The 16,858-nt window shown below is 33.8% G+C and overlaps 1 protein-coding gene across 1 annotated transcript; it reads left to right on the top strand.

The window, feature by feature from the left end:
• Positions 1-802: 802 nt before the first annotated feature.
• Positions 803-16,075, top strand: LOC133197445 (actin-3, muscle-specific-like). Its single transcript, XM_061333488.1, has 10 exons — positions 803-960; positions 2,184-2,423; positions 2,579-2,717; positions 2,811-2,918; positions 3,033-3,224; positions 3,350-3,412; positions 14,627-14,740; positions 14,836-14,943; positions 15,062-15,253; positions 15,392-16,075. Exons 1-10 carry the CDS (start codon positions 823-825, stop codon positions 15,715-15,717), a joined length of 1,620 nt encoding a protein of 539 aa, XP_061189472.1. The 5' UTR covers positions 803-822; the 3' UTR covers positions 15,718-16,075.
• Positions 16,076-16,858: the final 783 nt, after the last annotated feature.

Raw genomic sequence — 16,858 nt, 5'->3', positions numbered from 1 at the left:
TGACAGTCACTCCCCATTTATCGAACGCACATGTATGTAATGCACACAAGATAACGTTCGGTTTTTGTATATATCATATGTATCACTGTTCCTTAGTAAGAAATAGTGCTTATGTGACCCTAATAAGTTCCCGTAGATAAATAATGACATCAAGATACAGCATACGAGATTCCTTTTTTATGTATATCTAAAAATAAAATCGACATATTGATGACTAAAATTAAATAATACTTTGCAATAATACTAATAAACGTTCATTTTCCAAAACAAAATGGTGACTCAAGAAACCGAATAGACCTAGGGTAATTTAAACCAATATAGATCTAACAAACTAGAGTACAAATAGCGCTAGCTATTTTTAGATTTAAACTCCTTTACATATAAGGTATTAAAGGAGGAGACAATTTCCTTGTTTGGAAACGAACAGCTCAGATGAATAATTTTACCCAATTCTGGAAATGTTCTCAGAGATCAATTTGCACAGGTATATAAGGGTGCTCTGAACAGACTGAAATCAAACTGCAAAAGAGCATTCAAAACAAAACAAGGCAAAGTGAAAGAAGGTAAGTTTTCTATTTTGTGATTTAATTCATTTTGTTGTGTTGCTTTTTTTAAAATTTTAAGTTTAAAGACTTGCTTTTCTATATAAATTATCATTCTAAAAAAATGGTTGAATTATGCAACTTTTGATAGATCGTTTTCTTTTATTTTCAAAATAAATCTTAATTCAAATTTGAGATTAAACTTAAAGATGGTTTAATAATATTATACAAATGTAAATATAATTTCAGAGATTTTACTTCCAAAAATCAAACATTAAACATGCCCATCAACATAATGGAAGACGATATTGCAGCTGTTGTTATTGACAACGGTTCAGGGATGTGCAAGGCGGGCTTTGCTGGGGATGACGCCCCGAGGGCTGTTTTTCCCGCCATCACAGGACGACCCAGATATGATGTAAGACTCTCAAATATATATATATATAAAAAATATTATAAAACAAAAATGAATTTAAGGAGGAATGCCACACCAAAAATTTATTTTATAGACCTTTAAGACATCCCTGATAAGTAGTGGTTTCAGCATTAAAAGGTCAATGTTAGCTCTCAATTATTTAATAAGAATTTTTTTTCCTATTTTTCATACAAAATGAAAAAAATGTTTTATTTGCTAATAAGATGCTTTAGGATTAAAAAATTCCTGTTAATAAATGCATGATATGAATGTCTTATAAAATATGATAATAAAGGCTGGATAGACATTTTAATTTTTTAAATAAAAAATAATTTATGAAAATAAAATACATCATTTGTGAATATTTTTTAAATCTATGGTTAAAATCTTCATAATACTAGTCACAACTAGGGAGAATATCTTAGGCAATCATATTTTAACAAGAAATTGAAATAAAATTGTGAAATTTTAGAGAAAATAATTTTTTTAATTTTGGCCAATCCCGATCAAAATTAAACTGATCCCAACCAGAATTATGTAATAATTGGAAATAGATAGCATTTTTACAAGAATACTAGTTTGTTTAGGTGTAATACAGGTTATAAAGTAATTGAACTTGATAATCAAATAGATTTCTCAGTGGTAAATACAAAAAGAAGGAAGTGAATTATTATTTTATTTATTTTGTGTTAATTTTGATCGGGATTGGTCAAAATATTAAAATAATTATTTTCTCTACAATTTCTCAATTTCATTTCAATTTCTTTTCAAAATATGATTGACTAACATATTCTCCCTAGTTGTGACTAGTTTTATTAAGATTTTAACCATAGATTTAAAAAATATTCACAAATGATGTGTTTTATTTTCATAAATTATTTTTTATTTAAAAAATTAAAATGTCTATCCAGCTTTTATTAACGTATTTTATTAAACATTCATATTATGCATTTATTAGTAGCAAATTTTAAAACATAAAGCATATTTTCTGCAAATAAAACATTTTTTTCACTTTCTCTGAAAAAATGCAAAAAAATTCGTATAAAATAATTAAAAGCTACTATCGGTCTTCCATTGCTGAAACCATAGTTTAAAAGGGAATTCTTAAAGACCTTTTAAATAAAATTTTGGTGTGGCATTCCTCCTTAATGAGTGATTTATTTTTAAATACATTAATCCAGTAGAAAATAATTAAGTACAAGGAATTTGTAATTTTATGTCCACAGATTGTAATGGCAGGAATGGGAGCTAAAGATTGTTACATTGGAGACGAGGCCCAGAACCATAGAGGGGTTTTGTCTCTGAATTATCCTGTGGAACACGGAATCGTCACAAACTGGGACGACATGGAGAAGATCTGGCACCACACTTTCTACAACGAGCTGCGAGTGGCACCCGAGCACCACCCGGTAGTATTAACCGAAGCGCCACTCAACCCCAAAATCAACCGCGAGAGAATGACCCAGGTGACTTAATCTCTTTTTATGATTTTTTTTTAAATAAATGTCATGAAATTATTAGATAGCCACCACTTGACGGAAAGATGCCTGTAATTTACTCCCGAAATCAAAACTTTTAAATTTAAGCTATCAATTAACTGAAAATTTCATTTTTTTTATAGATCATGTTTGAGACATTCAATGTCCCAGGGTTTTACGTTAGTATCCAAGCAGTCCTATCTCTGTATGGATCTGGAAAAACTACCGGGATCGTGTTCGATTCGGGTGATGGAGTCTCCCATATAGTTCCAATATACGAAGGTAAGATTATACATTAAACAACGAAAATTTACAGCAAAAATTTAATTTTTCTTTTACTTATAACAGAACTACATTATCAAATCATTTTTACAGGATACGCTCTCCCCCATGCAATAAAGCGGGTTGATTTGGCAGGTAGAGATCTGACCAAATATTTACAAAAAATACTTCATGAACGTGGATACAACTTCGTTAACTCGGGTGAGAATTCAACTATATGATTTAAAACTCCTTTGTTTTCCAAAATTAACATTCTTTGAATCTTTCATTACTGAAAATTTTATAACTTACATTGTATTTTCATTTCAATTCTAGCTGAACAGGAAATCGTTCGTGACATCAAAGAGAATCTCTGTTACGTGGCTATGGATTTCGAACAAGAGCTCTGTGCCTCATCACAATCATCCGCCCTGGAAAAATCGTTCGAACTTCCGGACGGACAAGTTATCACCATTGGAAACGAACGCTTCCGATGCCCGGAAGTATTGTTCCAACCATCGTTTTCAGGTGAGCTTCATGTTCTCAGAAATCCAGAAAATCTTGCAGAAAAGTTTAAATTTTATTTTCTAAAAATATGTTTCAATCTTTTAAATAAAATATCAACTAATCATTATTTTGATATACCTTCACAGGTCTAGAGTGTAGTGGTATTCATGAACAAATCCATAACTCTATTATGGGATGTGACATCGACATCCGGAGAGACATGTATAGTAACATTGTTCTTTCCGGGGGATCCACCATGTTTCCGGGTATAAAAGACAGACTGGCCAAGGAGCTAACAGGCATTTCACCAAGTTCAGCAAAAGTTAAGATCGACGCCGCGCCTGAGCGGAAGTACTCGGTTTGGATAGGTGGATCAATCCTGAGTTCCCTCTCCACCTTCCAACAAATGTGGATCACCAAACAGGAGTACGAGGAGTGTGGGCCCGGAATTGTCCACAGGAAATGCTTTTGATTTAACTGTTCAATGATTTCGTTGATGATATACTCCTAGTCTGAGTCTGACCAAGTCTCTACCTGAGAATGTACACCCGGGCCGTCAGACGGATTATTATCTTCGCAAGCAAGACTGTAATGTGCATCCCAGTACATCACGAGCTAGACACTAGTCTTGACAACAAAACCGGTGATGTTCATATCTCCAAATACTATAAATGTATGTTTGTGTTTTTATCCATGTTTGAATGTCTTAAAATATGTATGTATTAATGCTCAAATGAATGATCATTTTTAAAATGACTCTAATTGTATTAAAAGTACTTTTACTCAGGAACCATTTCCGTTGTATGGTAAAGATATGTGCAATGTATATGGCATAATATTTACTCTCAATAGAATGTCATTTTTGTTTGTTTGTTTGTTTTTGGCTTTTATTTATTTATAAATGAGATGAACACATGTTTAATGCCATTGCTTGTGTAGGGTAGTGAAAGGATGAAAATTCAAATGTTTCCACACTTTAGTGAGGAAGACTACTACATGTATATAGAAATATTTTCTCTCATTTTGTTTCTCTGTTTAAAAGCTTTGTGTATAGTGTATTTAATAGTTGACTTTATTTTCCATGTTCAATCTTTAGGTGGCTCAATAAAAAAATATATTTATAATGGATCTATATTATACCTATTTTTGAAATATAATTTCATTATTTAAAGACTGATATAAACTCTTTTTTTTATTTTTCATAGAAAATGAAAAAAAAAAAATGATTGCAAATAAAGGATTTTTAAACTTTGCCGTTATACAGTTATATGCGTGAAATACACGTGTAATGTATGGATTTAAATATCTCCACAAATATTTATTTATTTATTTTTATAAACAAAGCACAGAAACAAGTTTAACGACGACGGATCTAATTCATTTCTGCAATAGATTTTTTATTCAAATTTTAATATGAGATAAAATGACTTTTGGTGAGTTGAAATCAATAAAAAAAATCATTTGGTCATCGATGTAGATTTTTAATAGGGAGCGTTTCAAAAGATGGCGATGGAAATCGATAATTACTATAGGAAGTAATGGGAAATTGCCGGTGTAGGATATAAGAGTGATCATTGAAAAAATTCTGCAATCGAATTTTTATTCATATTAAAGGACAATGTTAACAAGAAAATTTACCAGCAAATTATGCCAAAAAATAATTGGGTCATCGGCTTAGATATTTCAAGGGGCATGTCAAACTCAAGTGTAGAGCAAATTTTGGGGGAAAATTTTCAATGAAAATAACTTGGCAAAATAAACCAATTATTTATGAAATTAACAAATGAATATTAATCGAACTATTTACAATATTTTTGAATTGAGAGGAAACGTTTAAATATCTTTAAAAGAATTTAAAATGTATATTTCTTAACTTTTGCAAAACATGATTAAGTCAATTTGATTCAAGGCATATGCGCGATTTTCTGCGCAGTGGCGCAAAATTTCGAATTAGGTCCGTCGTCCTTAAAGTTAAAGGAATACTTGGGTTACCTTGTGAGGTGAGGTAGGAATTTATAGTCTTCATTTCTCTTGAAATTCATCAAAATTGCAGAGCTCTTAAAAACACAGCTACATCATGTTTTATCACGTGATCGCCCAAAGCAGTTGCAAATAAAAGATGTTAGAGCTTAAAATTTGCTTTTAATCAATGCATAATACATATGTTTTATTAACATATTAAGCGGAGTCAGATTAACTTTTTAAATTTTTTATATAAGAAATTATTTATGAAAATGGAAACATTATTTGATAATATATTTGAAATCTAAATGGATAAAAGCTCCAATGCACAGGTCACTTGCAGAAAAAAATACTGGACAATCATACCTTATATATAAAAAGAAATTGAAGTATATGTTCTCAAAATTTGAGAAACATTGCTTTTAACTTTCAAAAACATTGCTTTTACATTTGTACCAATCCGGATGGGAATTACATAAATTTAACAAGTAAACCAAGTTGCTTGGTTTTTAAATGATTTACAAACATAAAAACCAAATTTATTTTTTGGTGGTAACTGAGTCAGATAGACAGTCATTTGATAAGTTTGTATTGATGTCGATTACATCATGCAGTCTTTCAATGGTGAAATCATATTTGAAGAGATACTATAAAGATCCATTAGATGAATAAATTCATCTATATCCACAAAGCAAATACATGAAAATATATCGTAATCCTTTATGGTTAAGAAATAAGGAATCATTTTTAAACCTATATCGGGATGTAAATACGGGTTGTTCACATGATCAAATCCAATTAAACCCTAGGCTTTTTGGTAGATTTGATCACGTACCACCCCAGATGCCCTGTCTTCTGCTGGGTATCTTGATGTCTGCTAGATAGTCATACCATCTTCTCCTTTCACGGGAAGGTCTTGATTGGGACCGTGATCACCTCTTAATTTCTTCGTGATCCGGTGAACTGTTTTTAATTCTTTTCGTTCAGTGGCTACCTGTGCTTCCTCAGCAAATTGCTCCGTGCAGCGGCGCTTATCTCTCCTCGCTGACTTCCTTACTTCCTTATCTTTCTCTCTGTACATGGCGACTGCCCTTTCTTTCAATCTTGGTGACTTTGTATCTAGGTTTTTTTTTTCTTTAGTTGTTTCCTATCTTCTATGATTAACAATGTGTCTTTGGATAACCACTCTGTTTTCTTCACATCTCTTGTAGCCTATGACTTCTGTAGCAGCATCATTCATGACCAGATGGAACTGGTCGATATTGATAGCTGTCTCGTCTTGCAGTATGCTATATTAGTTCCTGAGTGTGATGTTGAATTCTTCTGTCAATTTGGTTCTTGAGCTTGTTTACATCGAATCGCGAACGCTTGCTCTTACTAGCCCCGATCTTAGCCGTTCTCAACTTAAGACTAATCTTTCCTATATTGGGTTGTGGTCGAACTAATATATTGCATTGCTCGCACGTTCTGTAGAGAGTGCATGCCTCCGTTTACTGTTAATCATAATGTGATTTATCTGGCTTTTGGTGTTTCCATCTAGCAATGTCCAAGTCAGCTTGTGGATGCTTTTATGCGCAAAAAAGAGTGCCGTCTATGATAAAGTCATTTTCCTCGCACATGCTGATGAGCCTGTGAGGGCGCTCATTGCACGTTGACCCATCACTCTTGTCCTGTTACGGTTACTCTGCCCCTCTCGCGCATTGAAGTTGCCCATCAGAAGTGTAACTTCATGCCTTGGAATGTCATCAAGTACTGCCTGTAGATAGCTGTAAAATTTGCCTTTTGCTTCTTCTTCTGCATTGTTAGTTGGTGCATAAGCACTCACAGTGGACACCTTCGTCTATCTGGAGATAAGTCTGACATAAACTATATAGGTTTCCACTGAAGGACGGTATTGCAAACTTCTGGTGGTTGAGAAGAGCTACTCCCTCATAATGGTTGTTGTCACTTCGTCCATATAATGACTTCCCAACAGTTCAACCTCTGTTTTTCCCGTTCCTGTCTACCTGACTGTACTCATGACCAGCAGGGATAGATTGTATCGTTTCATCTCAATTGCTGCTTGTGTTAGTCTTCCGATTTGGTATAGCGTTTAGACATTCCAGCACCCATCTCGGATGTGATGTTTTAGTGTCAGGAGATCTGCTATCGGGCTGTTAACCTTTATAATTCCAGATGTATGACCTGCTCCACTCCATCTACCAGTTGAAATATAATTCTTTGTAGTGGTTTTCGTAGCAGATGTGGGTTTTAAAGGGGTATGGTTGCTGGCCCTACGCCCAGTCCTCCTCCTTTCTCATCTGCACTTGAGACAGAGTTATTCAAATCTTGATTTTGTGGAATCGATACAAAAATCAGTTATTGTTTTAAAATTTTGCTATCTTTGTAAAGGGATTGACTTTATTTGTGTAATATATACAGAAAAGTCTTATCTTTATAGCAAGCGCAGCAAGCGGCGCGAAGCGCCGCTCGTCACTGCGAGCTATAACGACAACGCCTTGGCGAAGAGAAAATTCGGACTACTGCACATTCATTCAATAGAATTTTTTCCGCAGTAATTCTGGACCCACAATGCATCGCTTCTTGTTCTCGCTGCTAACTTCGTTCGCGCGGGAACAACAACTAAAAATTCACACAAAATAAACTCACCTTAATTTAATGGATATTGCATACAGATAGTAGATCAAACGTTCTTTATTAAAATCATTGCACTTTTTAAACTTTGTTTAGGAAATGCAGCTAACATCCGACGTCATGTGACGTCACAGTCTAGACGTTCCAAATGTCTCGTGCGGTTTGAAGAGGCGGATCTTAACGAATGAAGTGAACAATGCGCTCGCCCCAACGGTCGCACCGTCAACATATTATAAAGTAGAACAAATAAGTAGATATTTTAATTCAAAAATACGCCAAATATACCCAGACACAGAATAAAACGTGATACCAAACAGCAGTCCTGGTCGAGTAATTTAACACTTTTTTTCCCTTTAAGCATGAAAGATCTTTTAAAGATCTAATTACCGGTAGTCTTTTCCCATGATTCCTTGAACTCCACACTGTGATGAATCATGGGACAAGACTAAAGATTTTGACCTATACAGTATTTGGATGTTGACATACCTTCAATTTTTGCCTTAACTATAAGCAAATAATTCAAACCGGGAGTTACTACATCACATGTACTCTTATCTGAACACCTCATTGAGAGGTAAATGTTTCCATTTATACTGAATTCTGTTCGGTAAAAAAAATAAATAAAATAATTGCGAATTCTGTTCGGTAAAAAAATAAATAAAATAATTGCGGAAGTAAGAATGGTTATTATTTATAGTTTCTTTCTATGGAACAACTTGCAAGGATCAGATTTATGAATACACATGTATATAGGTATACTCTAGGTTATTAAAATTTCGATATATATAACTAGTATATTCTTTGCTTCGGTTTGTATATACGTATATTCACCATGTAGTATTATTATATTTCAGCATAATAAGCGATGGACCGAACATCATCTGCTCAGGATGTCCTGAGGTGTGACCTCTGTGAAAATAATATAGCGGAGATGTACTGTACCTTAATTGTGTCCCTTAAATCTATGTAAATCATGTGTTGGGGAACACCTCTCTGACGATTCGAAAAATCATAATGTAATAAAAAATGAATTGAGAAGAACTACATTAAAATATTCCAAATGTGGATTTCATGAAAATGAACGATGTGAGTTGCATTGTCAAGATTGTGACATTCATGTATGCTCAAAATGCATTGTGTCGGATGTCCACGAAAGACATAAATTTGTGAAAGTTCAGGAAATCTACGTTTTAAAACAGGATTTTATTAGAAAAGACACCGAAGAACTTGAGGAAGTAATATACCCATCGTATGAGGATATTGCAGCTGACTTAGAGATGCAAATTGGTTATTTAGATGAATATTATGATGGGCTAACAAACGATACGGTTAAGCAAGGTATGTACTTACATCGAGTTGTTGATCATTGCAGAAAGCGATTCAAAGACGAAATTGAAGTAATGAAAAGAACACACGTAGATTTATTGAAAAAGAAGTTGGAACATATAAAGCAGAAAATGAGCAACATTCAGGAAAAAGTTACTCAGAACAATGAAACTCTAGATTCTAAAGATGTCTCCAAATTGTTTTCATACAAATCTAAGAACAAAGAATACAAAATATTACCCCCGAAAATCATTTCAACTCGCGCGGTGTTTCTGCCAAGTATAATAGACGAGGGAAGATTTTATGCAGAGTTTGGCTTATTGCGTCCATTTGCTGTTTCAAAAGATGAACAAGAACATATGCTGAAGACAAGAGAAGTTCAAGTCTCCTCATGTGCGCAACTGCTTGATGATCATGTTATTGTCACAGTTCTAAAAACAGATTTCGAATGTTTGGAAAATATTGTGTGCTTAAAAGGCGAAAAAATATGGGTAAGTTATAAAGTGCGTAAACATGCATGGAAAGATTATGCATTCTTGTAACACAGTATCAAATTTAAGGCCTAATGACATAGCACTAAAGCACGATGAAAACTTGGCTTATATCGATGGTTCAATAAGTACTATATTTGAATTTTCCAATGGAAAATCTAAAGAGATTATTAAACTGATGAAATGGGCACCTCTCGGTGTTTGTTTCACCTTTTCTGATGATGTTCTCGTTTCCATGTGCAACCACAATATGGAGGAGGCCAAAGTTGTCCGCTTCTCGAACTTTAAAGAAAAACAATCAATTCAGTTTGATGATAAAGGGAAGCCTCTATATTCTGGCTCTGAACGTAGTAAATATATTTGTGAGAACAAGAACCATGATATCTGTGTTGCTGATTATGAAGCAAAAGCGGTAGTAGTTGTAAGTCAAACAGGAAAATTCCGATTTAGATACACCAACCAAGATTCTTCTCTTTGTGCACCGTATAGACCGAATGGCATCGCAGCAGACAGTCAGAGTCAAATTCAAGATCTTTGTAATCATTGCATACACATCATAGATCAGAATGGACATTTTCTTCGATACATAGCCAATTGTAATCTGTCAGCACCGTATGGTATATGTATGGATGAAAATGATAACGTATTTGTTACTGATTATATTCGTGGATCAATTACAAAAATTAAATATATGAAATGAACAAATGAAGTTTTCAACAAATGTAACAGAGCAATGATTTTTGTGAACTATTTTTGTTTTATTTCTTGTCTTAAAAAAAATAACACTGTTGTACTATTCAGATCTTGATTTACATATATCGTTCTTTTCATGGATCGGCAACTTCTTATATTGAAAATATCTCTGGACAAAGTATACCAAGGCGATCACTAAGATCAGTGTCAATGTCGTGACTTGTAATTCCGAAAATAAGAACCAAGAAATGTGGACAACGCCAACTCAGCTGGGCAGCGGCGCACTTATGGACTATTTTACAATTCAAAAAAAACAATTTTCTATCAAAAGAGTGTTAAATGGTAATGAAATGGAAATACAAAACTAAAGCCAAAAATCAGTCATCTTGGATTCTAACATTTTAGATGAAATCAAAGAGTTAAGGTCTCTTGATACTTTTAAAATCTTCTGAAACTCATTGTTATAGATTTAGCTTTTAAAGTTTTAAAAGATCTATTACCTTATCTTAATTTCACCCCTTGGACTTTTCATTTTCTTGTTTAAATTTTGTCCTTTTTATACGATGGCCGATATGGGCCGGGGCAAAAATTAACCATGAGTTGTGTTTGATTTGCCGGCAATTCGTAGATGCTGGCAAAAAGTAACCACGAGTTGTGTTTGATTTGCTGGCAATTCTTAGATGCTGGCAAAAAGTAACCACGAGTTGTGTTTGATTTGCCGGCAATTCTTAGATGCCGGCAAATCTTCGGTACATGCAATAGCAATTCTTATATGTAATATTTAATTAAATGCCAGAGGATATCAAGGTCACAGAAGTCAAGTTAACTTAACAGGGCAAATGGTTTGAAAAAAAAAACCCAGAATACTGAGAGAAGTGAGGGGGCTGAACGCATATAGACATTGTTCAAGAGGTTTCCAGACCCGTGCACTCCACATAAAAGTATAATATCTTTTAAAATTCAAACCAACACATATGTTATTTGATCTTCAATAGCTGTGTTAATTATTTTAATAACAAAGCTAGTGTTCCCTCAAATAATTAATGAACGCTGTGCACGCTGCCTGTTGATTGACGGCCCAGCTACATGTAGTCAATTGATTAGACGTTTAAAAAAATTTGCCTGGTTCATAAACTACCAAACTACCATAAACACTTGTGAGGATGATCATGAGAATACAGGAAATATCTGAATTTGTATTGTCCGTTTTCATCCAGGCTCCACCATATCCTAATCAAAGATTTTGAAAAACCACTTAATGAGGATGAAGAGCAGTTTACACTTGTCGATTTGCATAGGAGGCCCGATATACATTACACAAGAAATGTTTTATTTTCCTATATACAGATTTTTAAACATTCTGTTTAAAGACAGTGAACGTAACCCAGACTAGTGTTGAAATAGCCCCCGATCCCCACCCCCATCCCCCGTTATAGACTTCTTTTAATTTTCGGGCAGGCTGCTTTGTAGCCAGTTAAATATCTCGACTTCGCTTTGATATGTCATAAATAATGCCACGTGTTGAGTGAAACTGCTTTGTTGTTGTTTTTGGTTTTTGTCAAACTCTTTGCCCAATTAAGATAACTTGACTTCTAATACCTCTATATCCTCTGGCAATTTAATTAAATATTTTAAATAAGAATTGCCGGTATCTAAGATTTGCCGGCATCTAAGAATTGCCGGCAAATCAGACACAACTCGTGGTTACTTTATGCCGGCATCTAAGAATTGCCGGCAAATCGAACACAACTCGTGATTACTTTTTGTCCGGCCCATATCGGCCATCGTATTTTTATGTTTTACTTTGTGACCATATTTTTAGCATTGTTTAATGTAATTTCTTTTCTTTTAGACATGTTTAGTCATGTGTCTTTTTTTAATTTTTCATTTCTTTATGTAAAGAAGCTTAGAGTAATTTGTTTTCTGTAGGGCACTATACAATTATTTATTATTATTATTATCATCATTATTATCTCATGGTACTTTTATGCAACTGATAAATTTTCACAAAGGAAAAGCTCGACGTTGCAAAAGAAATATGGAGGGAAAGTGAATATATAGTTCTTATTTGGCATTGCTGAAGAAATAACAAGCTTTGAAACGTCAGAGTACATGTTGTAGGCAAATTTCAACAGCAAAACTCAAAAGTTAAATATATAAATCTAACAGCACTCGAAAAAATATTCACTCTGGTTGAGCATATGCAGATATAAGCAATATTAAAGTTGATATTTTCTGCCTTCTCGAGGAAATGCATGAATTTCAAATCTTGTCATTTTGGAATGTGTAACTTAAAGTGTGTTAGAAATCCCTTGTTCCTTTATTTAGAATCACGGCTTCATTAGAAGAAAGTATTCTGCATGGTGAGAAGGAAGATGTAGACACTGCATCTTACTCTAGGAGGAAGATTAAATGGATACACCAGTAAACCAAAGCAGCTAGACAAAATTAATATAACTCAGAAACATTATTCCAATATGTCACATGAAATAATGTCTCTTTAAAGACTCCTTTGGAAGAAATTCCACATTCTCACAAGACACTACCTATGTAAGGAGCGCCTAATTAACATAAACTCAAAGGGTTGAAGATATAATTATTTGAACATATCATTAATTCAATTTTCCGTGCAATAATTGAATTGATGCGAGTATCAAATCAGTTTTTGCTCTCTTAACTTGAATTAATGCGTGCATCGATTGAAAATTTTTAAAAAGAGCAAAATAGAGTTGATGCGTGCATATTTCAATTGATAGGAGCAATAATGTGGTGGAATTATTGCTCACACTAATTAATTTAAACCTCTGTATTAATATTTTGTTGATCTCTTTTATTCAATTGATAACTGTATATACTGTGCACGTATATCATATCACCGTTCCTTTAGTAAGATATACTCGTTTTGCACTGTACCCTAATAAGTTCCCGTAGATAAATATTGACATCAAGATGTCAGCAGTTTTAATCATTACATGCGAGATTATTCATATATCCTTTTTATGTATATCTAAAAATAAAATCGACATTAAAAATACTTTGCAATAACACTAATAAACGTTCATTTTCCAACGAATGATGACTCAATAGATTAATTCTAGACCTAACTTTAAAGCACACCAATATATAGATCTAATAAACAGCTAATAGCTATTTTTAGATTTAAACCCCTTTACATACACGGTATTAAAGGAGGAGACAATTTCCTTGTTTGGAAATGAACAGCTCAGATGAATAATTTTACCCAATTCTGGAAATGTTCTCAGAGTTGACACAATTCCCATAAGTATAAAAGGTGCTCAGAACAACACAGAAATTATACTGCTATAGTGCATTCAATACCGAACACGCAAATCAAACTGAAAGAAGGTAAGTTCTCTTATTTGTGTGTTTTTATTTAATTTTTCGTGTTGTCCCGAGTTCTAAATTTAAGTTTTTCTATAACAAAAAACTGATTGCTTTATAAATGCAATCTTTACAAGATTTTTTTCTCAAAAATCGATTTTCAATTTTGAGATTATACATTATTGTATCATACATGTAACGTTATAATTTTTCTTTCCCAGAAATCTTACTTCCAAAAAAAAAAAAATAAAAAAAATATATAAAAACAAAACAAATAATTCAACATGCCTATCAATATAATGGAGGACGATATTGCAGCCGTTGTTATTGACAACGGTTCAGGGATGTGCAAGGCGGGCTTTGCTGGGGATGACGCCCCGAGGGCTGTTTTTCCCGCCATCACTGGACGACCCAGATATGATGTAAGACTCTGAAAAATCATAAAATATTATAAATCAAAATGAATTTAATTACTGATTTATTCTTAAATACATTAACCCAGTAGAAAATAAGTAAGTACAAGAAAATTGTAAATTTATGATAACAGATTGTAATGGCGGGAATGGGCGGTAAAGATTGTTACATTGGAGACGAGGCCCAGAACCATAGAGGGGTTTTGTCTCTGAATTATCCTGTGGAACACGGAATCGTCACAAACTGGGACGACATGGAGAAGATCTGGCACCACACTTTCTACAACGAGCTGCGGGTGGCACCCGAGGAGCACCCGGTAGTATTAACCGAAGCGCCACTCAACCCCAAAATCAACCGCGAGAGAATGACCCAGGTGACTTAATCTCTTTTTATGATTTTTTTTTTTAAATAAATGTCATGAAATTTATTAGGTAGCTACCACTTGACGGAAAGATGCGTGTAATTTACTCACGAAAATCAGAACTTCTAAATTTAAAATACATGTATCAATTAACTGAAAATTTCGATTTTTTTAGATAATGTTTGAGACATTCAATGTCCCAGGGTTTTACGTTAGTATCCAAGCAGTCCTATCTCTGTATGGCTCTGGAAAAACTACCGGGATCGTGTTCGATTCGGGTGATGGAGTCTCCCATATAGTTCCAATATACGAAGGTAAGATTATACATTAAACATCGAAAATTTACAGCAAAAATTTAATTTTTTTCTTTTACTTATAACAGAACTACATTATCAAATCATTTTTACAGGATACGCTCTCCCCCATGCAATAAAGCGGGTTGATTTGGCCGGTAGAGATCTGACCAAATATTTACAAAGAATACTTCATGAACGTGGATACAACTTCGTTAACTCGGGTGAGAATTTAACTATATATATGATTTAAAACTCCTTTGTTTTCCAAAATTAACATTCTTTAAATCTTTCATTACTGAAAATTTTATAATTTACATTGTATTTTCATATCAATTATAGCTGAACAGGAAATCGTTCGTGACATCAAAGAGAATCTCTGTTACGTGGCTATGGATTTCGAACAAGAGCTCTGTGCCTCATCACAATCATCCGCCCTGGAAAAATCGTTCGAACTTCCGGACGGACAAGTTATCACCATTGGAAACGAACGCTTCCGATGCCCGGAAGTATTGTTCCAACCATCGTTTTCAGGTGAGCTTCATGTTCTCAGAAATCGAGAAAACCTTGCAGAAAATTTTTGTTAAGAGATTTTATTTTCTAATAATATGTTTCGATCTTTTAAATAAAATATCAACGTAAACTTATCATTATTTTGATATATCTTTACAGGTCTAGAGTGTGGTGGTATTCATGAACAAATCCATAACTCTATTATGGGATGTGACATCGACATCCGGAGAGACATGTATAGTAACATTGTTCTTTCCGGGGGATCCACCATGTTTCCGGGTATAAAAGACAGACTGGCCAAGGAGCTAACAGCCATTTCACCAAGTTCAGCAAAAGTTAAGATCAATGCCGCGCCTGAGCGGAAATACTCAGTTTGGATAGGTGGATCAATCCTGGGTTCTCTCTCCACCTTCCAACAAATGTGGATCACCAAACAGGAGTACGAGGAGTGTGGGCCCGGAATTGTTCACAGGAAATGCTTTTGATTAAACAATTTTTATGACTGGATTTATGATTACGGTAATATGCTATAATATTATCATGTATGCAGTTCGGCCAAGTCTTTACCTCATTACACAGACATAGATAATTGCCTTCGCAGGCAATTCTGTGAAAGCTTTGCATCCCAGTGTAGCCATGACTTGTCACTTAAGTAAATCTTGACAATATAACCCTTCAATAAAAACTGCTGGAGATAGCATCTCTAAATACTGGGGTGTGTGTATTTTTCACATTTGAATTGCATGTTTTCAGAATTTTAGATCTACATATATATTGCGTGCATGAATGAAAGAGGACAAGAATTGTGTGATTTATTGTATAAAGAACTATTTCAATTGTGTTTCAAATGATATGTACATGTATTTATAGGTATCGTTATTGATAATGAATTATTATCTTTTTTAATAAAATCACTGCTTATTACTTATTTCTGTATATTTAAAAGCTCCCTCTGTTGCGACGACATTCAATTCTGTGAAGAGATTCTCAGATTTTGAAAATAGATAATTATACTGGCCTTGGAATGGGTGCGTGGAAAATGTACGAAATGTCAATTCAAAATGGATGTTGTCCATAAATCTCGACCAGATTGAGAAGTGCCAACGGAGAAAAATGTTATAACCTCTTAAGATTTGTGAAAATAGTGGTACTAATTAATATTATTTCTGAAAAATTCATGAAATGTTTGGTGGTTTCTGTGATACTGTCCTTAAAGGAACCATTAAAAAAAAGTAGAATAAAAGGTTTTGCCGCTGAAGATGGGAGATTACAAATACTGTATACAGGAAAATATTTTCTCCCATTTTATTTTTCCCCTTTTCGCCCTCGTCGCAAGTGAGCGAATTTAAAACGGGGCGAATTCAAAGAAGAGAGCAAAAGTGTTTGTAAATGTGAAAGGTCGAAAATAACACGAAACGAAAATCTCTATATACAGTTTCATACGATCTACTCTGATTCAATATTTATACCAAAATAAATAAAAAAAGATTCAATTCATGGCTCTTAATATTCATATCAAATTCATTTTTTCAAGGAGATTTTTTTTGTTACAGGCACGTAGACTCGGGGAAGGGGGGGGGGCTGCCCCCCTTTCCAAAACTTAACCTTTTACTTTTGAAATGTTCA

The sequence above is a fragment of the Saccostrea echinata genome, unplaced genomic scaffold, assembly GCF_033153115.1.
Source record: "Saccostrea echinata isolate AGI-Se365-2 ecotype Australia unplaced genomic scaffold, CSIRO_AGI_Sech_v1 ptg000030l, whole genome shotgun sequence".
NCBI classification, from domain to species: domain Eukaryota; kingdom Metazoa; phylum Mollusca; class Bivalvia; order Ostreida; family Ostreidae; genus Saccostrea; species Saccostrea echinata.
The sequence above is the reverse complement of the archived record's forward strand: the minus strand, read 5'-3'. Positions and strand labels throughout refer to the sequence as shown.